Below are 24,183 nucleotides of genomic sequence, written 5' to 3'. Positions count from 1 at the left end.
TTTCACTAGTGTAAATATTTTAAATTGAAGATCGAATTTGTTCAATGCATGCTTATAGGGTCGATGAGTGTAGCTGTAAAAAATCATCAAAATCAGAGCTAAAATAACCGTCGAAAACTTTTGTTTTGTTACCTAATCTCTGAATGTTTATTTTTTATGATTTTTTACGTATGTGATCTCGGATTGTGTACAAACAAGTTTGAGGTTAGATCATTGAAAAAAATTTCAAAGAATGTGTATCAAGTCAAAACAGTAGATTAAATAAACACTTAAGAGTTAATGTTATACTTCCATTAAGTATAAAAAAAGATTTGGTGGTATCCACTAGTGTAAATATTTTAAATTGAAGATCAAATTTATTCATTGCAATCTTATAGGGGCGAGGAGTGTAGCTGTAAAAAAATCATTAAAATCAGAGGTAAAATAACCGTTAAATTGTGATTTTTCGTTTATAACTGTCGAAAACTTTTGTTCCGTTACGTAATATCTGAATGTTTGTTTTTTACGATTTTTTACGTATGCAATCTCGGTGTAACATCCCACATCGCCCAAGGGAGTGATCCTTAAATGTATATTCCCATCCGTATCTAGCACGAAGCTTTTTGGGAGCTCACTGGTTTCGGGTTCCGTAGGAACTCCGAAGTTAAGCGAGAAGGAGGCCAGAGCACTCCCAAGATGGGTGACCCACTGGGAAGTTGCTTGTGAGTTCCCAAAAACAAAACCGTGAGGGAATGGTAAGCTCAAAGAGAACAATATCTTGCTACGGGGTGGAACGGGCCCGGGATGTGGTGGACCCGAGCCGGGATGTGACAAATTGGTATCAGAGCCAATCCCTGGCTGAAAATGTGCCGATGAGGATGTCGGGCCCCCTAAGGGGGTGGATTGTAACATCCCACATTGCCTAGGGGAGTGATCCTTAAATGTATATTCCCATCCCTATCTAGCACGAGGCTTTTTGGGAGCTCACTGGCTTCGGGTTCCGTAAGAACTCCGAAGTTAAGCGAGAAGGAGGCCAGAGCACTCCCAGGATGGGTGACCCACTGGGAAGTTGCTCGTGAGTTCCCAAAAACAAAACCGTGAGGGAATGGTAAGCCCAAAGCGGACAATATCATGCTACGGTGGTGGAACGGGCTCGGTATGTGGTAGACCCGGGCCGGGATGTGACAAATTGGTATCAGAGCCAATCCATGGTTGGAAGTGTGCCGACGAGGACGTCGGGCCCCCTAAGGGGGGTGGATTGTAACATCCCACATCGCCCAAGGGAGTGATCCTTAAATGTATATTCTCATCCCTATCTAGCACGAGGCTTTTTGGGAGCTCACTGGCTTCGGGTTCCGTAAGAACTCCGAAGTTAAGCGAGAAGGAGGCCAGAGCACTCCTAGGATGGGTGACCCACTGGGAAGTTGCTCGTGAGTTCCCAAAAACAAAACCGTGAGGGAATGGTAAGCCCAAAGCGGACAATATCGTGCTACGGTAGTGGAACGGGCCCGAGATGTGACACTCGAAGTGTGTACAAATAATTTGATGGTTGGATCGTTGAAAAAAGTTTCATAGAATGCATGTCGTGTCAAAACAGTAGATTAAACAAACACTTAGAGTTAATATTATACTTCCATTAAGTATAAAATAAGATTTTGTGGTATCCATTAATATAAATATTTTAAATTGATGATCGAATTCGTTCATTGCATTATTATAGGGTCGATGAGTGTAGTTGTAAAAAAAATCATCAAAACCAGAGCTAAAATAACTGTTAAATTGTGATTTTTCGTTACTTTTGTTCTGTTACCTAATCTTTGAATGTTTTTTTTTTTGTGGTTTTTTACGTATGCGATCTTGTAGTATCTACAAACAAGTTTGACGGTTAGATCATTGAAACTAGTTTCATAGAATGCATATCTCTGTTAAATTTGCCTAAATTTTGAAGTGGGAAAAGTAATTTGTGCTAAATTTTTATTTATGCTTTTCAAGTATTGATTAGACAATATTTAGTTTGTGTGATGACATTTTCATTGTACAATTATTTTTTTTGTTTCTTTATTGCATATTTTACATGGGTTATTATATATTAAACCAAACAATTATTTATGTAATTTTTAAAAACGTATTCTATTTAATACATATTATTTATTTATTTATTAAACCAAACCATTATTATTTTATTTTGGTTTTTCGGGGAAGGCGGAGATAGAACAACTCCCTGAGACTACGCAGTTCTCTCCCCCAGCGGCTCCGACGCCGGAGAGGTGGAATTGGCATTGCGAGATTCGAAGAATGGGGCGTGCAAGCTGCACACCCGGTTCACAATCTCGCCGCAGGTTGAGCTGGATAGACGACGCGTCGAACCGGGACAGGGAAGAGGGAACCGGGCCGGTTAGGTTGTTAAAGGAGACGTTGAAGATTAAAAGGAAGGATTTGTTCAGACCCGGGAGGGAGCCGTTGAAGCGGTTGGACTGGAGCTGGAGCGAGGTGAGCCGGTCCAGGCCAGAGAGGTTGTCGAGAATGGGACTGAAGAGGTCGTTGAAGGAGAGATCAAGGACAGTGAGGCGGTGGAGGGCGAGGATGGAGGGGGAAAGGAGCCGGAGAACGAGTTGCGATTGAGGAAGAGGGATTTCTGCAATATCAACAAAAAGTGGTTGTTTATATTTTTTTTAATTATTAATATATTTTTTGTCGGTTTTATCCGACAAGAATGCTTTTATTTATTCTTATTAATAAATTCTCTGTCGGTTATATCCTACCGAAGTTCTATCGGTTTTAAACTTTTCTGTCAGTTTTAGCCGACAGAAATGCTCATATTTATTCATTATTAATATATATTCTCTGTCGGTCATATCCGACACAATTTATGTCGGTTTTCGAGTATTTTCTGTTGGAAAATTCATTTCTTAACGCTGGCAATTCTGTCGCTTTTTATATCCGCCATTGCATCTATTTTCTGTCGAATTTTTCTTAAAATCCAACAATAATATACGTTTTTTGTCGGTTTTTGAACCGCCAATTATAGATAATTTTGTAGTAGTGCAAGGATACTTGTGTTAATTACTAAACGAGAAAGTTAATTTAAAATGAATAATTAAGCGAATACCTGGGACTAAATAGTATAACTAATGAATAATGTTGAGGAGACTAAATTTGTCAATCAACTGATGTAATTATTGATGATTAATTAAAGTATTACTTAAACATTGATTAACGTGCTTATTTTCTATTAGTCCACATCATTTGGTGAGTAAATTTGTTTTAAAATTTTGGTTAGTTGTCACGGTTATACAAGTAGACCTAGATTATTATGCAGTCGTCAAACGCGCCTAATAATGCTCAGCTGACAATTAGCCATATTTAGCATGCAGCACCACAGAATATACCCCGTTCCGTCGGAACCCTAAACCTAGCAACCATCCTTAACACTCCGTTTTAATCCGGACAAGACCACGTGGCGGTCATGTCAACCATGGCCCACAACCCACGGCCTCTGGTTATGTGGATACATTCGATGGCTCTCTGCCCCAGTTGCTTCATCCTCCTCTCTCTCTCCTTTATCATCATCATCATCTTAAATCTCTCTCTCTCTTTCCTCTCTCTAATAATTCCGGCTATTTCTTTGTCAGATTCCGGCCAACCCTTTCTTCCTCTTTATATATACCTAACCCCCTCCCTCTGCTCTTTAGCTTTCTCTCACATTTCCACCTCTCTCTCTCTCTCTCTCTCTCTCTCTTTAACTGCTCCAATACCATCATCCACCCGCTCCCATTACACACTATTACTACTTTATGATCAAACCTGGCCCATAAAACTCCTCAATGAATTGGGCATAAGAATCTAATCCTAACCAATCTGACCACATTTTCCAAAACTAACCACAATTCTTCAGACCCCAAATATATTATTACCCATCAATTGTTTCCCCTTCCATTTCTGATCACATCACTTGATTTCAGAAGTGCCCAAAAATCTGTTTGTGTTTTTTCTCTGTGATGAACCGAGCTTTACCCGAGATGTTGAACTGTATGAACGCGCCGGGGACTTTTATCGCCGGAAACTGTACCGACATGACGGTGCTGGAGAGGCAGAGGGCCCGGATGAAGTGGCAGCAGAGCGACCATCATGATCAACAACAGCAGCAGACTCAGTATAATTTTGGCGGGGGCGAGCTTAGTGGGGTTTTCTCCCTTCCAATTCATGCTCAGGGGCTTCAGGGTTTTCTGAGTGGTAACCGGGCTGTGAAACCCGACCCGAGTTCCGAAAACGGGTGGGCTGAATTGGGTTTCGGGTCTTGTGGGTTGGTCATGAATAATAATGGCACTGCAGGGTTTGAAGGGATGGGTAATGCTCTCAATAACAACATCTCCAGGACTTTTAGCTGCCCGCCCACTGTAGTCGCCGAGAAGACGTCCGGCGACACCGTTTTGTCTCAAAAGCTTAGCTTGCCGGCCGGGAAAGAAAGCTTTAAGAAGAGGAAGGCTGATAAGGTGCAGATCAATAAGGTGTGCCCTCTACGTTCAACTTTCTAATATATATATACACATATGTTTTAGAAATTGTTTGAAAGGAGGAATTTTACAAATTCCAATTGTTTAAAGATCAAAATCACATAATGACGATATATCGATCATATTTAGTTATTTGCGACATATTTGATTGGTACTAAGTTTCGTTTTTTGTGTTGTAATTGTGTTTCTGTTTTTGGGATTTCTATTAGGCTGCTGCTGCTGCAGAAAGTGATAGCACAGAGAAAAGAATGAAAAGTTGTGCAGAAAAAGGGGACTCCAAGATCACAGAGCAAACCAGCACCAAGAACAACGACGGAGAATCTTCTGGTGATACTTCAAAGGATAATTCAAAAGCTTCTGAGGTTCAAAAGCCTGATTACATCCATGTCCGTGCGCGGCGAGGTCAGGCCACGGATAGCCACAGCTTGGCTGAGAGGGTGAGTAGGACATTTGGTGTTCAAATTTATATACAAATTTTACTGCGCGTGGATCCTGTTCTTCGATTTCGTGTTATTTATGCCATGTGTTGGTCTCATGATCATGCAGGTGAGGAGGGAAAAGATCAGTGAAAGAATGAAATATCTGCAAGATTTAGTACCAGGGTGCAACAAGATCACTGGCAAGGCCGGCATGCTTGATGAAATCATCAATTATGTTCAGTCTCTTCAACGACAAGTAGAGGTGACATACATTTGATCTTTTCCGATCATCGGTTTAAGTACTTCGTTATCTTTTTATTGTTCTGTATTCTTAAACGAATCCTCTTCATAATTAACAGTTCCTGTCTATGAAACTAGCTGCTGTGAATCCGAGGCTTGACTTCAACATCGACGACTTGTTTGCAAAAGAGGTCAGGAATCTCTTTAATACTATAAGACCAATCAGTTTTTGTAGATATCCCAATTACCATTCATTTTGTTCTCGAAAATTTGATGCGTGAAATTGCTTAAAATGGCTTATCAGGAAAAAATGTTCTTAAGAAAATTATGCTCTTTACTCTTTTGGCGAACTAATGAAGACTCGTTTGTCCAAAGTTCCGTTACTTGTAGTCTCATTTCGCTTCAAATCAGCAGATGTTTCCTACGTGCGCGGCCAATTTTCCGACGATGGGGATGTCATCAGAAATGACCAATTCTGTGTATCTTCAGTTGAATCCAATGCAACAATTGGTTTCATCTTCTGGGTTGGATATGGGGTTAAATTCCACTGATTTGGCACTTCGAAGAACCATAAGCGCTCCGAGTTCGATCCCCGAACCATTTCTTGACACATCCTGTTTCACTGTAATGTCTATAAAAGCTTGTGTCAGTTATATAGACTGTAAAATTTTAGCAATATTTTGATAGAAAATCTTACATGCCACCTGCAGCAAGCCCAACCTACGGCAATTTGGGATGTTGATTTACAGAACATTTTCAATGTGGAATTTCAACAAGGAAGATCATCCTTTCAATCGCAACCATTTATAGGTAGATAGAACTAATCTCTCTCCTGCATTCTCATACCATTTCCCATGACTCCATTTTTGTAAGATAAGAATAGATAAGAATTTTTAGGTTCAACTAACTGTGGTAGAGATTATGGACCACATAGACCCACAAATGTCTAATGATTTTGCTTAGGAATTTAGTAATTCCTTTCTAATGGACTAAAGAAAGCTTTCTAGATGTATATGCGGGTTAGGCCAGGCCAATCGACCAGAACAATGTGTTTGCCTCTTTGCACTCAAGTTGAATCTCTCGTTCATATATTTAGCGTCGATTAAAACATCTCTTTCTAATGGTTATCTGCTTTTCCTCCTAAATCGATTAAAAGTAAAGATTTTCTTCTTTTTCTCTGAATGATTAAGATCTTGCCTAAACATTATGGATAGAAAAGGGGAGAAGTTAAAGATGTGGTGCAATTAGAGTCTGTAAACCACATAATGGCTATCACTACTAAGAAAAAGTTTAGGCTCCAATTCACTCAATCAAATAATGATGATGCTTTTGATTGTGCAATCATTTTTTTCCTTTTTTCTTTTTTTCTGTTGTATTTGGAGAGGGAAAATTAGGTGAATAATTACTCTCATGATGTTATTTTTGCAGGTTCCATTGAAGATAGCAATTTAAAGATGGAGATGTGAATGAAACGTCACTCATTAGATTCTTGGAAGAGTTTACTTTGATGCATCTGATCCAGATTATTTTCTCTACTCTCTTAAGTACATAACATATTTATATATATGTTTGTATCTATACCTGCAACATAGTGTGAATAAAATAAATTTCCCACAAAAATCATCCATTGTCTGTTAACCAAATTGTACTAAATAAGGTTGATGGATCAAGAAAATGGAACCATAATAACAAGTTTAAGACGAAGAAGAGAACTTTCTTGCCACGGTGGCATGCACCGTTGTTTCTCTCTTTCTCTCCTACTCTAAATCTTAAACCCTAAACTCTGATCGTATCATATATTCATATGTGCCAGGTCACATGAGAACAGAAATAATATAAGTGATATAACGCCGTGACAAGTAAGTTTTCATGGTTTTATAAACTAAATTATCCTCCAATTGAAGTGAAAGACAAACAAGTGTTGATAGCCACCAGCTGTCATGGGATTGGAAAAATTGCCAAATCATATTTTGTAGATTGATAATGGAATGCAAGTTGTCCCTCTAACGGATGGAGTTGAGAGACAAGTTCAGGCAAGCACTAGATGTGGACCGACCCAGCTCCCTTTTGATAGCAATAATAATATTTGTTGATAGAGACCTAGATGATAATACACGGCACGTTCTGGATTCGATTTCTAGCATTGGTGAATCGCATGATAGGTGGCTAGCGGGAGACTGAAATGCTTATATGAGTCTTTCCGACTCCCGAAAGGGTGGACAGCCGTGGCAAAACCACCAACTGGTCCCTTCTTCTCCCTCTTTTTCCCTTTGCATTTCGTCTCCATCTTTTCAACTGAAAACGAAAACCAAAAACCAAAAACGAAAAGTGCTACCAAGGGAAGATGAGTACATGGATAGGTCCGTGGACCTGGCCTCATCCATATGAATGATCTCCTTTGATTCTCTTTGTTCCTCTCGATGGTGAGAGATGATCTTGCCTTTCCCATTTCTTGGGTCCACTACAAATTTGGTGTGGAAACATTTTGTTATACTAGATCTTTGAGGTCTCTTTGGTCACCTTTCACTCACATGGTGCCGTTTCAAGGAGTGAAAGCTCAAAACCTATAAAGATTCTTTCTGCATAGTGCATATATCAGTGCAACTCTAAAAGCTTGTTTGGAGCTGCTCAGAGCTCCCAAGTTTTGTCTTTTTCTTGACAACAGGAATCCAAAATGCTATTCAGAAAAATGGTTACTTGTGAGAGGTGGATAAAGATAACAAAATGTGAACACTCAACAAGCTGGTAAAGACATTTTTGTTCTGACTTCTGTCGGTAATTTAGATGAATTTAATGTAATTATTTTATCATTTGTAAAAACAAGCTGGTGGAAGACATTTGACTTCATCTCTAACAAGAAGAATAAATGTTTTTGAGACTCCTCTTTTTATTTTATTTTAGAACAAATTATCAATGGTCATATATTTTTAGTTATGGGACCATTGCTTCGATTAGGTTAAAGTTGAGGGACCATTGCTAAAATTTTCTCTCTAGATAATGAGTCATTCATTTCCACACCTACTCGGAAACTTAATATATAATAGAGGCATTCGTCAATTTGCCCCCTAATTTTCCCTCTCAACTTTAATTTTGGTCAATTTCCCCCATCAACTCTCATAACTAGTCAATTTCCACTCTGCTGTTAAATTTTTGAATTTTTCATCTATTCTTCCATTAAGTATGTCACCTGCTATCCACGTGACTGCCTTTAAAGGGCAAAAAAGTCATTCCTTTTACATAGACCTGTAAACGGGTCGGGTTTATTGGGTTTGGATCGGGTTGAACCCGACCCGTTAAGCTAACGGGTCACCGGAACCCAACCCGTTAAGCTTAACGGATCACCCGTTTCACCCATTAACCTTTTTTTTTTTTTTTTTACACATTTCATCCAAATCAATTACACCCGTTCTTAGCATTCTAGTGCTTGTGCTAGCCACCTCCTTCCTTCATTCGGTTTGTGTGCATATACAAGATTGGGAATGTCACCAAACATGTTTATTTTTGTCATGTCTACTTGCCGCAAGAACTAAATGAAACAACTACAACCACGGCCCATGGTTGCAACGAGGGTTGCTGATCAATAAACCAGGGGGTTGCCGCATATAAACTTCCTCACTCAAAGAACCATGTAGAAACACATTTTGAACATCAAGTTGATTAATAGGCCAATTAAAATGGATAACAACTTATTAAATTAACCTGACACTAGCATGATTGTGTTTTTATATAGTAGAATTTGACTTTCTATCAATTACATGCGTCTCCGAATCTTAACATAGATCGGGAAATTGTTTAAGTAAAACACATTAATTCTCTTTCTCAAGTCTCAATCAATGTCTCACTACAGAGTCTACAGTAACATCAAGTTGATTAATAGGCCAATTAAAATGGATAACAACTGATTAAATTAACCTGACACTAGCATGATTGTGTTTTTATATTGTAGAATTCGACTTTCTATCAATTACATGCGTCTCCGAATCTTAACATAGATCGGGAAATTGTTTAAGCAAAACACATTAATTCTCTTTCTCAAGTCTCAATCAATGTCTCACTACAAAGTCTACAGTGGCTTTATTTCTTCTTGCATTGCATGATTGCATTCTCTGCTGCTTTTTTGCCAACCTTGTTCTTGCATTGCATCCTCTGCTCCTTTTTTTGCCTTCAACATTCACCTTAAGTGAAATTTCCTTGACAAGTGAAATTTCCATTAGTAAGAAGCTTGTCACAATAAAAGTAAGCATTAATCTTGCACAATCCATCCTAATCATTAAACATCACAGAAAAATATCTTTAAAAGAACCAAGTTAAAATACATACCATCTGCACTAACCATAAACGAATAAACTGTGTGAATACCAACAGCACAATGATGAAAATTACTTCTTTCAAATCACTTTACTTACACCAATACAATCACTTTACTTTTGAGCGTTTTATGTAATCCTTCTTAATGCATGTGTCAATTGACCCTCTCTAATTCTTCGATGTAAATACCCCAAACCCGCACCAAAACATACAAAGTTCTTGAAAAGTCAGTTCTAAATTTCATTGTCCAAAATAAAAACAATAGCAAGCCACAAGTATACCCTCAAGCTTCTCAGAAAATAACATTCAAATATAGGAGATTTTATTACTTTACTGATTAGAAATCTTCCCAATTTCATCACCAAGGGCATCCACTTCGTGTACAAGTTGAGACTTTTGCTCAAGACCTCTCCTCTTACTCTCCCCCTACACTACATGCACCTAATCAATGCATGTTCTTTCTCTCATCGACAATCTACAACAGCCTTGAAACTAAAGATTTAACCTAAGACCTAATCAATGCAAAAACAAGAGACATAATTTAAAAACAAAAGAGAGAAGGAAACATCATTATGAGTCAAAACCCAAAAGAATGGAGAGTTTATCCATCCATAATGTCTCTGTCCCCGAAAACTTCATGGCTTAAATACCATTACCACTGCCAGTTGTCGATCCATAATCACGAGACAGTGCAAAATATAAAGTATGACTTCAAATTAATTACTAAAGTTCAATGTAATAGAGGAAAACAATAAACATCCAACCCAAACTCAAGAGTCTCAAGTTTGGGTAATTCACTACAGAGTCTCAAGTATCAATCAAATTAATTACTAAGCAGTAGGCACCTATGATTATAGAATATAAGAAGCACCTAAAAGGGAAACATTTCGAAGGCCAGGAGAAAAATAGAAGGAAATATATAAGTATGAGCAGGATGCCTACACAGGGAGGATATAGAAACTTACTGAGCAGTAACTTATGTTGTTCGTATCAATTTCAGTAAAATCAAACAACAACAACAACCCAATTCCAATCCAAAAACCAACCAAAACAAAGCAAACTCAATACTTTTCAATGCATGAGCGTTAACGAATAAACAATAAACATCCAACCTAAACTCCAGATCCTCGGAATCGCAAAACATGAGCCTTAACGAATTACAAAACATTTCTTTTCAATCCCCCACCTCGGCATAAAGTTTATTCGCAAAACAAAGCAAACTCAATTCTTTTCAATCTCCCACTTAACAAAGTAATATAATTTACACACCTCGACATTAACGAATCGCAAAACATTTCTTCTTTCATCATCCAAATTACACACCTTGGCATTAACGGCTCCAAATTACCCAAAAATGGAAATTTCAATCTGAGAATATACAAATGAACAAATTTTACACAAAACCCATCAACAAAAAGCAAAACCCATTATCCAAAACACAACCAAAAAATTTAAAAAAAAAAAGAAAAGAAAAAGAAAGCCAGAGGTGGAAGGGAATGAGCACAACCCATGAACAAATTTCAGTCTGTATATTGTTACGCATGAAAGAAGAGGTGGAAGGGAATCAGAGCTTACCAGAGAGAGAGTGGTGGATTCGGAAGGGAAGGAGCACAATGATGGCCGATGAGCGATCTCTCAGTCTCAAAGAGCAAAGCCGTGCGACGATGCGACTTGCGAGAGAGAAGTGAAGAACTTGAGCGCTGAGGGTTTTGTTCTAGGACTGTTGAAATTATACAAAAGTCCTCAATAATGGGTCTTAACAGGTGGTTAACGGGTTTCGCGGGTTCACCCAAAATAACCCGTTATTAAACGGGTGATTAATGGGTTGACCCGTTAACCACCCGACCCGTTTATCACCTATCCGAATACTAATTTTAACGGGTCGGGTTAACGGATCGGGTGAAAAATGTCAGGTATACCTTTACACCTATCTTCTTTCTTATCTTTGAACTTTCTCTTCTTCTTCATTTTCTCCAAGCCGAGCCTGTGCTAGTACCACCGGTGCTCCACCGGCACGATTTTTCTGGCGAACACCAAAAGAAATAACGGGAGGGATCTAAGCTCATAGATTCGTGTTCTCTTTTGGAGATCTATCCACTCCTCAATTTTTGAGGTGTAGTCGTCGCGTCTCTACCAATCGAGGTCGATGACCATGACGCCAGTGTTGAAACGTCAGACGTGGCAGTTGGCGAAGATGAGGGAGAGGGAGGGGTCGGACAACGTAGAGGTGAAGTTGGCGTTGGATTACTCCGGGGCAGCAAGGACGACGCTCCGCCGAGGGGAGTGGCGGAGAGCTTGGCGATGTCATTGATAAGGATGAGGTCGGAGTCGAGGAAGATGACACGACGGATGAAGAAGGGGAGAAGATCAGCTAAGTAGGATCGAGCATAGTTGAGGGGGCAGTTGAGGATAGAGCATATTAAGGTGGAGATGAGGCCGGAGACGTGAAAGTTGTCGAAGGGGTAGATTCAAAATTTTAGGTAGGGAAATCAGGTGGAGATTGTTTACTACATAAGGGAGGTGTTGGCGGCAGCGGAGGCGACGAAGTGGAAGACTGCATTTTGGGGCCAGGAGGAATGTTGGAGGATAATGGAGAGGCAGCGAATGTAGGGGTCCACGTTGATTGCTTGATGAGAGCAAATCATGTGGCCGTCGTCTGATTCGTCGAAATCCACGTCATCATCGGGGATGGTGGTGATTTTGGGAATTAAAGAACTGAGGTACTTCTCTAACAGAAAAGAATCTGGGGAGTGGAAAATGTGGGTGGAGAAAAGAAAGAAGATAGAAGAAGGTGTAGTGAAATGACTATTTTGCCCTTTAAATCACATGATACTTACAAGTTTAGGGTAGGGAGTAAATTGACAAATATCTCTATATAATATACCACAATTATATTTACATCTAAGAGTGTGTTTGTTACACTAGACTATCTCTAACTGGACTAAGTTTAAGGACTAAACTAAACTGGTTTAGACTAGATTAAACTAGACTGGCTTAGACTAGACTAAGTTAGATTAACTTAGATAAACGTTTGGTACAGTGTCCAACTACAAGCAGGATAAAAAATTTATTTGAAGGTCTAGCTACCATATTATTACCCACAAGGGTAAAGGAACAGTACCACTGCTGGATAATTGGAAAGTCCCGGTGTGTCAACCTCTGTGCTTCGTGGCAAGGTAGACTAGCAAACATGCCCAACCTTTACTCACATTCGAGAAAACACTCCCAACAGGATTGCTTGCTCCAAAATCGAAGAGGCACCGCCCTCCGAATCTCGAGAGCCAGACTCCCAACATGATTACTTTCTCAAAAATCGAAGAGAGGGTAAAGGAACAGTACCACTGCTGGATAATTGGAAAGTCCCTGCGTGTCAACCTTTGTGCTTCGTGGCAAGGTAGACTAGCAAACATGCCCAACCTTTACTCACATTCGAGAAAACACTCCCAACAAGATTGCTTGCTCCAAAATCGAAGAGGCACCGCCCTCCGAATCTCGAGAGCCAGACTCCCAACATGATTACTTTCTCAAAAATCGAAGAGAGGGTAAAGGAACAGTACCACTGCTGGATAATTGGAAAGTCCTTATGTGTCAACCTCTGTGCTTCGTGGCAAGGTAGACTAGCAAACATGCCCAACCTCGAGAGCCAGACTCCCAACATGATTACTTTCTCAAAAATCGAAGAGACACCGCTCTCCGAATCTCGAGAGCCAGACCCCCAGCAGGATTGCTTTCTCAAAAATCGAAGAGGCATCGTTCTTCGAATCTCGAGAGCCAGATCCCCGACAGGATTGCTTGTTCGAAAACCGAAGAGGCACCACTTTCCCAACTTCAAGAGCTGGATCTCCTTGGATAAAGCTTGTCTGTAATCTTCACACGCAACATCAGCTTTCCAGATACCACAGACCACTTTTTCAAAGTGCTCTGACAGAGTTAAAACATGTGAAGCTGGCAGCTCCCACTACCGTGCTATGACCAAGCAGGGTAAAGGAATAGCATTATTACTTGATGTTAGGGAGACTCCTATATATGTCGACCTCCATCCCTAACGGACAGGCAGATCTGCAAAAATGCTCAACCCTTTCTCTTATCTGAGAGGGCACTCCCAACGAAGCCTTTCGAAATATTCAGCTTTCTTTCCCCCCGATAATACCTCTGTAAACAAGCTATACTAGAGCAAGAATATCTCATATCATCAGGGTTAAAAGCAAGAGTATCCCATATCATGCTTTTTCCCTGTCTTTTCCTTTGGCCTTGTTCTTACCTGCAAGACAAGGAGAAAGAGAGCAATCAGTCAGCACTTGGAATCAAGCTTCCAGCCAGGAACTGACTGCCTGGAACCCCTTACCTGATTACTTACCTAGCATTGCTCTCGAGTACTCATCTTCAACATCTTATGCTTCCAGGGAAGATACCGCATCTGCCTGAGGAACAGATAGGGCAAGTGAGAAGGATACAAGGAAGCATGTGGAGACAAGCGTAACAGCACACGTGCCGATACATCCACTACTCTGTCAAAAGCAAAAGTATCCCATATCAGCAGGGTCGAACGTACTCTAGATTTGATGGACTTGTTTTGACCCTCAAATTCTTCAGTCGGCCTTATACTCTAGAGGAAACCAGAAAACCCTCCAGCCCGGTTCAAGAATAAGCCTGTGGAAAGTTACTTCTTCAAAAGCAAAAGTATCCCATATCATATCTTCTCATTTTTCTTCTCTTTATCCTTCATGCTGCCTGCAAGATAGGGAGAATGTGAACAACCAGCCGGAGCTCTGATTGCTTACCTTGTCTGTCACCTCTTTCAGCAGATCCCCTAGCCCGGCGACTTGGGGGACTCCTACTACATGGTTCGTATCGCGCTTGACCAAGCCTGAAACTACAAGTAAGCTTCAAGTGAAATTGATACATTACCTTGTGCATCTCCACCAGTTACAGATACCACCCCTGGATGGAGGAAGAGTACTTCCAGAGAAGATGCCACATCTACCTATGAGACAGATAAGGCAAGTCAAGACGATACCACACTCCGGTACTTAGAAGTTTCGTGGTTACGAGATCATTCTCCCACAATATTTCCTAATGTCATTTGTACTAAATCATTCACTTGTACTCACTAAAGGAGAGCTTGAACCTATGTACTTATGTAAACCCTTCACAATTAATGAGAACTCCTCTATTCCGTGGACGTAGCCAATCTGGGTGAACCACGTACATCTTGTGTTTGCTTTCCTATCTCTATCCATTTATATACTTATCCACACTAATGACCGGAGCAATCTAGCGAAGATCACAAAAAGTGACCGTTTTCGCTACCTAGGATCTATCTTGCAAGAGAACGGAGAATTAGATGGAGATCTCAACCATAGAATACAAGCTGGATGGATGAAGTGTAAGAGTGCATCCGGCGTGTTGTGTGACCGTCGTAGGCCATTGAAGCTCAAGGGAAAATTTTATAGGACGGCAATAAGGCCAGCGATGTTGTATGGCACAGAATGTTGGGCGGTGAAGCATCAACACGTCCACAAAATGGGTGTAGCGGAGATGAGGATGCTTCGTGGGATGTATGGGCACACGATAAAGGATAAGATTGGGAATGAGGATATCCGAGGTAAAGTAGGAGTAGCCAAAATTGAAGGAAATATGAGAGAAAATCGGTTCCGGTGGTTTGGACATGTGCAAAGAAGGCCTACTGACGCTCCGGTTCGAAAATGTGACTACGGGACAGAGGTTCAGGGCCGAAGGGGTAGAGGAAGACCTAGGAAAACTTTGGAAGAGACCCTAAGAAAAGACTTGAGTACTTGAATCTAACGGAGGACATGACACAAAACCGAGCGCAATGGCGTTCTAGGATTCATATAGCCGACCCCACTTAGTGGGAAAAGGCTTTTTTGTTGTTTTTTTTTTTTTTTTTTTTTCTAGATCACACGCTCTCTCTCGAACACTCTCTTTGAAAATATGTTAGCTTTTCTAGAACACTCTATTTCTAGGATTTGTAATTTGCGATTCAAATATGGATTTCGCTATTCGAATATGGGTTTTGCAATCCAGTGAGATCAGGGTTTTGTGATTCGAGTGACTTGCGCAGATGTGTAGAAGATGAAGATGAAGTTGTGGTTGCAGAGGCTCTATGGAAGGATTATTAGAAGAGCCCAAATGGAAATGGGTGTCTGCCAAGGTCGTCCACCTGTCAAGTTCTATGTCTTTGTCTACCGCTGAGGGCCTAGGCAAGCTCAGAGGTGAATCGGACGACAACGAGAGCAGAGATAGGACGCAATGCTATTCTGGGTTCTCCGGAATTCGAAACGAGCAGATGATGCGATTCTTGGTTAGCGAGTGTAGGCGATGGTGGCGCCACGAGCAGAGAGAGGACGTGACTTCATTCTAGGCTCTTCGAGATTCCAACTGAGCAGATGAAGAGATTATGGTTCTCCGCGATTCTAGGTGATGTCAGCGACACGAGTACGCAGCAAACGTACCCCAAAAGCCCTCTATCACCCTTAGTTTTCTGGCATTTTTGTCCAAATATTTCGGTTGCCCCAGTCAACATTCTCTACGTACCTATGTATTTTATTTAGGCGTTCATCAACAACAGAACGCCCAAATTTCAAAACAGAGATAGGAAGGAAAAGGAGAAAGTGTTTGAAGCTTCTACATTGTAAAAGCATTGACCAAAAATGGGCTCTGGGTTGTAAATCAAAATTGCAGGCACACTTCACTTTCTGCACTCTGATACTAGTAAAGTCAAGCATAAATACACCGGGCGCATGCAACATAATTTCTATACCACTCATCACGTGAGTTTACCTAGTGATAACTCATTAATTAGTGTGTATTGGCGAATGGGACTAGCAGTAAGCCTTCATCAGTTTTTGTGTAAATATTTCTACAACGACATGAGGTGTAATTCCAAAGTAAAACCAGTTTAGTTGTGATCTCGGTAATTGTTAAATAAATTTTTTATCATTAAAATATAGCTAACTACAATTGAGAGAGAATCAATGGGATGAACTGCAAAGTTAAAACTCAATCACCATTTTCCTTAGCAGATACTGAATACATATTATGAACTAAACACTTGCGAGAATATAAGAGGCCATCTAATTGAATGATGCTTGGGCTAATCACACAGGGTCAGTCTTACGTTTGGGCACACAATTGATGAGAGAATCTCATGTATCATCGGGATGTATCCCCATGAGTCCGATGAGTCGTAGACTAACGGGAATACATCCGAAGTTGTAGGTAAGAATCTTTCATTCTTTTCCTAACACAGAGTGATAAAAGGAGTGGCGAATTGCAGACCAATATCTGCTAACAGCATTACTCTTCTATATTTTTACTAGCAGAATCTACTGAACTGATTCAGGTTGTTCCATAAAATGAGATCAAGACATCAAGCAATGAGGCAACACTCCGGGAAAATCTAAATAATCAAAGATCTTGATTCTTAGTCTTACAGCCCTACCAAGTTCCAATTACGCACTACATACAGACAAACCAGCAAGGTACTAAAATAAATTACACAGCATTAATCAAGGACCAAACTGTTCTATGCGTACCATGAGTTCCGCTAGCTAGATTATCGACTCATCTCCAGCTTCTGCCAATTCAAGATACAAATATATATGTTTCAAAAAAATTTATGTGCAATTGACTTTAAGCTGGTTCAATTCACATATAAGATGGAAAGTAATACCTTTCCCTGGAACGATTACAACCGGAGCTGATTTACAGTTGCGCATGCAATACTCGCTCACACTTCCTTTTAGTACACTGAAGAAATCCCAGCAATAAAGTGAGTAAATGAATTGTGTGTTTGAGATTGAAAGAGGAGGGGTACCTTTGAATGAAGCCTCTGCCTCTGGTACCTAGGATCACAGCTGCTGGTTTTATTCGTTCTGCTTCCTTGCAAATTACCTTACCCGGATCCCCTTCCACAATCCGGGCAGTACTCCTTACCTATTTCCATAAAACATTGGATGTAAAAAATTCCAAATGCAAGATAATAACCTATAGTTGGTTTCATAATTGTCCACATTATTTACCTCTAGAATAACAGAAATACGTTCTCTCCACAAATTTGTGTCGTCGGATGTTTATATTACCAGAATATGAATATGAAATGAGGCATTAATCGATAACTCAGATTCATAGTATGTAGGAATCACACATGTTATGTTCTCAGACAGTTTGGCAAGTCAACATTTCACGATAAAAACAGTTCAAGCTGCGTTGGGGCATCCGTTATTACTGTTATCATGCTATATCGATCGGCATTATCCAATTAATTCAACTAGATTACACTTATCCAACACAACAATATACACCACCAACAGTTGAAAACAACAAATCTTACTTTACTTGACAAATTGCAATGGCCAAACGTTGTTTAATCGCAATTTTATGTGCAACTTTGGATGCCCCAAATTAGATCACCAACAGTTGATATATAAAATTTGACATGGCTAATATTCCACGCATGATTGAAAAGGCCATAAGTTACGCTTACGCCAAGTACAACCCTTATTATACCCACCATGGCAACTTGAAGTGCCTCCATAGCAAGCTTCACCATAAGCTCCTCACTTGCATTGTAAACAATCTCGTTTTTCACATCTAAACATGAAAAAATAACAAGAGGTTACCTCAAGATAATCGTCTAGGTGCTGCGTGAAAGGATCAAACGTACAACATGACACTCGTATACATCTACGGTTTGAATGAAAACAAATCTTGAATATGACAGGTCCTATGAGCTCTCTCTCGTAACAACGGGGTGGGCCCCACGCCTCCCACCCCACCGTGAATACAGAATCTCATAGGACCTGTCACGCGAAGCATATAAAAGACATACAAGAACATGAAGGCTTGTAAATGAAGAAATGAATTAACTGGAAACGGCATGAACGAGATGGAGGGTATCAGCGAGCCTGCAGAAGTGGATGAGGGCCCAATCGAAAGCGTACTTGCTGTTGGGGCCATGATCCACAGCTATGATAATGTCACGGCCTCGCTTTCGCTCCAGCTTCTCTCTCTCGAGCTCCGCGGTATGAAGAAGCTGCACTTCTCTCCAACTGTAAACTTCTTCGTCCTCCTTCACGGTCTCCAACGCCATCACCGTATGATTCGCAGAACCGAATTAAGGATGATTTTAATGATGTGGGTTTCTGATGGATTCAGGAATTCTGTTGTCGATTTTGGTTGTGTTGGGGTGTTTTGTTCAGGTAATCATGGGCCGCGGTTTTGGTGCAAAACCGCCAGGTAGGACCGGAGGAGACTGGTTTGGTCGGCTGTGTTGTGCACGTGGATTCCATTTCTTTGCTTTGCGTATTTGGATTGCTTCCGTCCACTGACTTTTCTTGCCTTCTTTTCTTTTTAAAGTAATCTATTTTACGTTGAAATGTCGTATGAAAAATCTATTTACTTGACGAGTAGGATTTTTTCATCATTTCAATTATTTTACTGGATAACAAGTTCAAATTCTTGAACGAGGATCTTTTTTGGATTCTATTTATGACGATCTCGAACATCTTTTAAACATGTTTATTTATTTTACAATTATAAATTATTTTAAATTTAAAATTTAGTAGAAATAGTATCTAATAAAAATTAGTCTTATAATTTACGATAAAATTTTATAGTATAATTTAAATGAATTTTTACGAAAAAATTTTGATACTGTTTATTTTAACAAAAATACTATAATTTTACATTAAAAAATTAATCTTATTAATATTCATTTTACTCTTTATTTTGTTATTTTCATTAAAATTCAAAATTTTTAAACATTTTTCATTAATTTTTTTATAATTTAATCATTCATAAATCTCCTCCTGATATTTCAAAGGAATTGAATTAAAATCAAACACAAACTCTATAAATCAATTAAATTTCATCAAAATCCATAAATTTATAAAATCTCTCAGAATTGAGATATGCCCTCAATCACAATCCGGCAATATTATGGTCAAAGTTCAAAACCCCAGCTCATGACTAGTCTAGTTCAAAATACTTATGATTAATTAAGATTATTATATTGGGCATTAAAAGTCATGCAATTAGGCAATATCCGCAGACCAAATGATATCAAGATTCAAAAGAATCACATCAATCGACTAGTAAAATTTGTCACTCAAAGCTTAGCAACTAAGTTTAATTTCTTGATTCAGATTCCCAATTTCAAACTAAAGGGCCTTTTCATTGAATTTAAAAACAACCCATTTCCCATAATTTAAAATCCTCGATTTGGACCATTTTTCCACGAAAAGTCGAGGTATTGAGTACATTTCTTAAGATCATCCAGGAGCAAGAAAAACCCAAAATAAATAAATAAATAAATAAATGAAAACAGAAGTACAGAAAGCATGACAAGTTTGAATTCAAATAAATAAGTAAATGAGAATAAAAAGAAGGAAGAAGGTGCTCAGAAAGATTATGAATGGATGAGATAGTTTCTCCTCATACAAGATCAGATTAACGAGATTATCAATTTCTCATCATCATCGCACCTCCTGCCTCCTCCTCCTACAAACCATATTAATAAAACAAAAATATGAATATTTACCCAGACGCACAAATATTAATATGCCGAAGGAAACATTGCTTTGATTGGTGAATTAGGTTTTCCGTTCTTGTTGTTAGTATTTATAGTGCAGAACAGTGCCTTGATTGCCTTCCCGTTGTGGGCCTGAATTGGAGATGGGCTCCAAATGATCATACTTGGCTGGGCTTGTTTTAACCAAAAAGACCCATGTTGAGGCCCAATTCTTATTCTTGGCAGCTCTTATTTCAAAGGGTGTCGCCAATGTGGAGGTTTCTTTTTGGGACTTGCAATACATCTATCTATTTAGTTTAATCACCAATTAGAGGTTATATATTATCGAATCAAAGTTTTAAATATCAATTTTCACAAAATGTCGACAACTTAATTTACAGATGTATCAACAAATATTTCGATATCGGCTGATATTTCGAGGAGACATTTTGTATATGAAGTCATATATTTTGTATTGAAATTAAATAGTTGCTTTCGCTGTAATACCTTACATGTATTTAATACATTCACAATCTCAATGGTCAAATATAAAGTTATGTTGTAATGACATCTAATGATTTATATTTAACCGTCGACGGTTGATTATATATAATACTTCAATATATCGTATCAAATTTCTTCTTTTTAAGGCAATAAAAAAAAGGAAAGTGTTATTGGCACTCCAAAAATCGTATTCTACACTTTTTACAAGTGTATTTTTCTTTCTAAATATAGAAAGTTTAGAGTATAGAATAAAAATTTTAGAGTGCCAATAACAATTTCCTAAAAAAGTATTAATACAATATTCAAACTGCAAAGTGTTCGTGGCTTGACTGGTTAATAATAATAACAATTGCACTCAATTCTTCGTTCTCCGGATATCGCTTGTATACAAATATAAATGAATTAAGATCAACCCACTGCAGTAGTTAGTATAGTTTTTTGTTTGTACCTGACTGCAGTAATAGGGTATTCGAGGAGTTCATCAGGATAGCGAGGCTACACGTTCGGGATTTTGAAATTACTTCTAGCAGATGTGGAGGCATTCGAAGATTAAAATCTTTTAAACTATTGCTAAGATCATTGTAGAAATTTGTTGCAAGAAACCGGGTCTAAATTCACATTTAAAAGAATTCGATACACATTACATTTTGTTATTCATCTTAGAACAAGAGTTTTGCTTGTAGAACTCCTGCACTTTGCAGTAATGTTTACAAGAATCTGTCAACCAAAAGGCTCAAAAATAAAAATAGTTTGTGGTCTCCTAGAAACTCCACTGTGAGTTCTCCGATACGTATTTGGAACTAACAAGGTGGAAGGTCTTTAGGTGGAGGCATGACAGAGTGATCAGTGTCTTTCCCATTTTCCACCACAAATGCAGTCTTCAGACCCCAGCTTGTATGCAGCTCCAAATGACAGTGCATGAACCACACCCCTGAATCGTTCAATTACCGTCATATGATCAGTAAGGTATATTAAAACAAGCCAATAACTTGCTTAACTAGTAAATATAAATTTTAACATACAATGCTGTTTGGTTATGTTGATGTGTTTACCTGGATTATCAGCCCGGAACCTTATGGCAGTCCAACCGCCGGTGGGAACTCCCACTGTGTTTCTCTCAGGAGGGTCGACCAAGTTAAAGGTAGCCGGGTCCTTTTTCGGGTCAAAGTTCCCAATTCCAGAGCCAACAATAAAGAAATTGTAACCATGAAGGTGGAAGGGGTGGGACTCCACTGTGAGAAGATTGGTGTCTTGTAGCACCAACTCTACTGTTGAATTGAAGGCAATCTTGCTAAGCCGGGTACCTTGTTTCGTTCCAAGGTTGGCTGTGAGTGGAGCACCTGTGAAATTGAAAGACGTTGGCGGGCGGTCGGGAAAATCTGTGGTAAATACTCCCTTGGTGTTGAAAAAATGAGCTTGAAGCAGCCCAATTTTCGGCATCACGAAAGTGATATTGTTTAAAGAAGCAGTGAGTTGTGTTCCATTCAGACAAGTAGGGCAAGGGTTGATTCCTAAACCAATCGTATAAAAGAGATGTCGGTCAACTTTGAGAGGTACATGGGCTGGGAACTGTGCTGTGTTTAGACTTCTAAGATTGTCATCGTAGTTTAATGCGAAGGCGGTGTTATTGGGTGCTGGAAGTTGAGGAAGGACTGGCTGTACAGAATTCGGGATGCCTTTATATTGTAGTATTGCAGTGGCAGTTTTGTTGTCAACTGAAACGGGTGCATCCATAAATGGCCTGGCAGCCATGAAATATCTGCCCGGTGCTTGGGTTGCTTGAACCAGAACATTCGTAGTCTGGCCTGGTGCTATTAGTATTGCTTGAGTTGTAAATGGTTTGGTGTAGACTGCGTCAATTTCTACCACTGTCAAATTGTGGCCAGCAATGGCGAAGAATAGCTCATCATTGAGTGCAGCATTGATGATTCGAAGAAGGTATGTCTTTCCTTGCTCAACCTCCAATGCATAGGTATCTGGGATAGCATATAAAACAAGAATTATATATACGTATCATCTCAAATATCTAGGGTCAAAGAATTCCTCAATCGAAGGCGCTGGCTTACGTTTTTCAGAACACGGAAACAGCGGCCCTGGTTTCCCATTGATGGTGTGTGCATCCGACATATTTGGTGGCAGTCCCTTTTTGTTTCCTTGTTTAACAACCTCTTCGACGTCGTTATTCCACCATTCTCCTGCACCATTTACAAGAAACAATACCATTAATTTCTGCATAAATTCTGAATGTCTTTCAGCATGTATTTCAAGTTCTTCTAGTTGCACTAACTCACCTAAAACAATGTTAGCTTCCCTGTAGGGCTGAGGAAATGGAAATCCTTCGCCTTGTTTCGGCATTATGACAATCGCTCCATAAACAGTAGCTCGTAGCCAAAAGATGTGAGCATGCCACCAAAGTGTTCCTCTTTGGCCTGTTATAGTAATATTATAGGTGTAGCTGTGCCCTGTCTTGATAGGACATTGTGTAATGTAGGCAGGCCCATCCGCCCACCCATTGCGATATTGCTTCAGTCCATGCCTTCAAAATTCCATCAGAAATTAATTTTACACTCAGAAAACCCAAATTGTTATGTTAATTTCATGCTGGGATAATAAGATAAATGTTCCTACCAATGAATTGACATGTTATATTTTGCATGGTTGGTGACATTAACGACAAGTGTATCTCCTTCTCTAGCATAAACTGTAGGTCCTGGGAACATCCCATTTACTGTAACAATTGGCTTCGAATGGCACAACCTGCTCACGTTGGTCACTTTAACCTGGAAATAAATGTACATACAAATTAGCAAACAGATAAATAATTTAGACTATACTATGCATTCTAAAGCTGCCAGTATGAATTGCTCACATCGAATTGGTACGTCTTTAGTGCAGCTTCGCCCGGAGTTAAAAAGAACCCGACAAAGTATATGAAAAGAAGTGCAGAACCCCAGCAGAAAGTGATGGTTCTTGCCATTTTTGAGACCGAATTGTTCGAATACAATTGCAAGTTTGTAGGGGATGAGACATGATAGAAGCTCTAAGCGTAATGGTTTTATAAGGCTGGCCAAAGCTTAACATAAATTAAGCATTAGGTAGACTGTACATACAGGTTTCATATGAAGGCTTTGAAGCAAAATAGTGAAAGGGACTTTGAAGAGTGGAAACGGAGTTGCTGGAGAACTTAATTAATCTTGTATTTTTATTATTTGGAAAAGTACAGGTATTAAACAAAGTGAGTGTGTATCCAAACAAGGCTCTCTCAGCTTTAACGTAAAGAAAAATTGTTGGCTTCAAGTGTGTATTTCTTGTTAATTGTTAATATATTTCTTGTATGGAAAAGTATTACCATTTTATATTGATTTCCTAACATGATTTAGGGCTGGTTTGGTATTGCTGTGCTTTAAAAAAAAGCTGCTGTGAGAATAAGCGGCTGTGCTGTGAGAATAAGCGGCTGTGAAATAAAGCAGCAGAGTGTTTGGTAAACTTTTTTGTAAAAGTGCTTTTGGAAGAAAAAAAAGCAGTCTGATAGTGGGTCTTTTCATTAAAGGAGCACTGTAGCTCCGTGTGCTTTGAAAAAAAGCCAGTTTTCCAAAGCTGCAAATAGCAGCTTCAGCTTTTTCCTTTGATTTCAGCTTATTCTCACAGCAGCTTCCAAAATAAGCCTTTTTTTTTCAGTTTACCAAAC

At 39.3% G+C, this 24,183-nt stretch overlaps 3 protein-coding genes, 1 long non-coding RNA gene, 1 other non-coding gene and 1 pseudogene across 7 annotated transcripts; 2 read left to right on the top strand and 4 right to left on the bottom strand.

The window, feature by feature from the left end:
- The first annotated feature begins 3,370 nt into the window (after positions 1-3,370).
- LOC103440396 (transcription factor bHLH63) lies at positions 3,371-6,772 on the top strand. 2 transcript variants are annotated; one of them, XR_003776649.2, is made up of 7 exons: positions 3,371-4,487; positions 4,703-4,930; positions 5,040-5,174; positions 5,272-5,343; positions 5,457-5,776; positions 5,863-5,962; positions 6,581-6,772. XR_003776649.2 is itself a non-coding variant. In XM_008379072.4 (7 exons), the coding sequence occupies exons 1-7, from the start codon at positions 3,978-3,980 to the stop codon at positions 6,616-6,618; spliced, it is 1,293 nt and encodes a 430-aa protein (XP_008377294.1). In that variant the 5' UTR covers positions 3,371-3,977; the 3' UTR covers positions 6,619-6,772. The 2 variants fall into 2 exon arrangements, 1 of the variants encoding a protein (XP_008377294.1); XM_008379072.4 differs by having other exon boundaries at positions 5,567-5,776.
- Positions 6,773-9,040: 2,268 nt separating this feature from the next.
- LOC103420919 (universal stress protein PHOS32-like) lies at positions 9,041-19,141 on the bottom strand. 2 transcript variants are annotated; one of them, XM_070805876.1, is made up of 6 exons: positions 18,350-19,141; positions 17,994-18,073; positions 17,298-17,416; positions 17,154-17,230; positions 17,017-17,057; positions 9,041-10,828 (listed from the first exon to the last, which is right to left on the bottom strand). In XM_070805876.1, exons 1-5 carry the CDS (start codon positions 18,570-18,572, stop codon positions 17,032-17,034), a joined length of 525 nt encoding a protein of 174 aa, XP_070661977.1. In that variant the 5' UTR covers positions 18,573-19,141; the 3' UTR covers positions 9,041-10,828; positions 17,017-17,031. The 2 variants fall into 2 exon arrangements, with proteins under 2 accessions (XP_070661977.1, XP_028965402.1); XM_029109569.2 differs by having other exon boundaries at positions 9,041-9,342.
- LOC103440528 (probable galacturonosyltransferase-like 1) lies at positions 11,418-13,232 on the bottom strand (annotated as a pseudogene).
- Positions 14,227-15,244, top strand: LOC139188453 (uncharacterized). Its single transcript, XR_011571876.1, has 2 exons — positions 14,227-14,304; positions 14,387-15,244. It is a non-coding gene; the product is annotated as an uncharacterized lncRNA (long non-coding RNA).
- Positions 19,142-19,878: 737 nt separating the features above from the next.
- LOC114819373 (small nucleolar RNA U30) lies at positions 19,879-19,964 on the bottom strand. Its single transcript, XR_003766429.1, has one exon. It is a non-coding gene; the product is annotated as a small nucleolar RNA U30 (small nucleolar RNA).
- Positions 19,965-21,083: 1,119 nt separating this feature from the next.
- LOC103420918 (laccase-11-like) lies at positions 21,084-23,519 on the bottom strand. Its single transcript, XM_008358951.4, has 6 exons — positions 23,365-23,519; positions 23,124-23,275; positions 22,787-23,031; positions 22,562-22,690; positions 21,548-22,471; positions 21,084-21,426 (listed from the first exon to the last, which is right to left on the bottom strand). Exons 1-6 carry the CDS (start codon positions 23,470-23,472, stop codon positions 21,296-21,298), a joined length of 1,689 nt encoding a protein of 562 aa, XP_008357173.1. The 5' UTR covers positions 23,473-23,519; the 3' UTR covers positions 21,084-21,295.
- Between the last annotated feature and the right edge of the window lie 664 nt (positions 23,520-24,183).

This window comes from Malus domestica, chromosome 10, assembly GCF_042453785.1.
Source record: "Malus domestica chromosome 10, GDT2T_hap1".
NCBI classification, from domain to species: domain Eukaryota; kingdom Viridiplantae; phylum Streptophyta; class Magnoliopsida; order Rosales; family Rosaceae; genus Malus; species Malus domestica.
This window is presented reverse-complemented; position numbering and strand designations above follow the sequence as displayed.

Bases quoted from the DNA above. Each gene is read 5' to 3' on its own strand.
- LOC103420919 (XM_070805876.1), bottom strand. From the start codon at position 18,572: ATGGCGTTGGAGACCGTGAAGGAGGACGAAGAAGTTTACAGTTGGAGA. The intron at 17,417-17,993 runs GTGGGTATAATA...TTATGGAAATAG, and splicing joins AGGCACTTCAAGTTGCCATG to GTAAGGAGTACTGCCCGGAT. The intron at 17,058-17,153 runs GTATTACTTTCC...TTGAATTGGCAG, and splicing joins TGTAATCGTTCCAGGGAAAG to AAGCTGGAGATGAGTCGATA.
- LOC103420918 (XM_008358951.4), bottom strand. From the start codon at position 23,472: ATGGCAAGAACCATCACTTTCTGCTGGGGTTCTGCACTTCTTTTCATA. The intron at 22,691-22,786 runs GTGAGTTAGTGC...TAAATGGTGCAG, and splicing joins GGAAGCTAACATTGTTTTAG to GAGAATGGTGGAATAACGAC. The intron at 22,472-22,561 runs GTAAGCCAGCGC...ATGCTATCCCAG, and splicing joins GTTTCCGTGTTCTGAAAAAC to ATACCTATGCATTGGAGGTT.
- LOC103440396 (XM_008379072.4), top strand. From the start codon at position 3,978: ATGAACCGAGCTTTACCCGAGATGTTGAACTGTATGAACGCGCCGGGG. The intron at 4,488-4,702 runs GTGTGCCCTCTA...GATTTCTATTAG, and splicing joins ATAAGGTGCAGATCAATAAG to GCTGCTGCTGCTGCAGAAAG. The intron at 5,175-5,271 runs GTGACATACATT...CATAATTAACAG, and splicing joins CTCTTCAACGACAAGTAGAG to TTCCTGTCTATGAAACTAGC.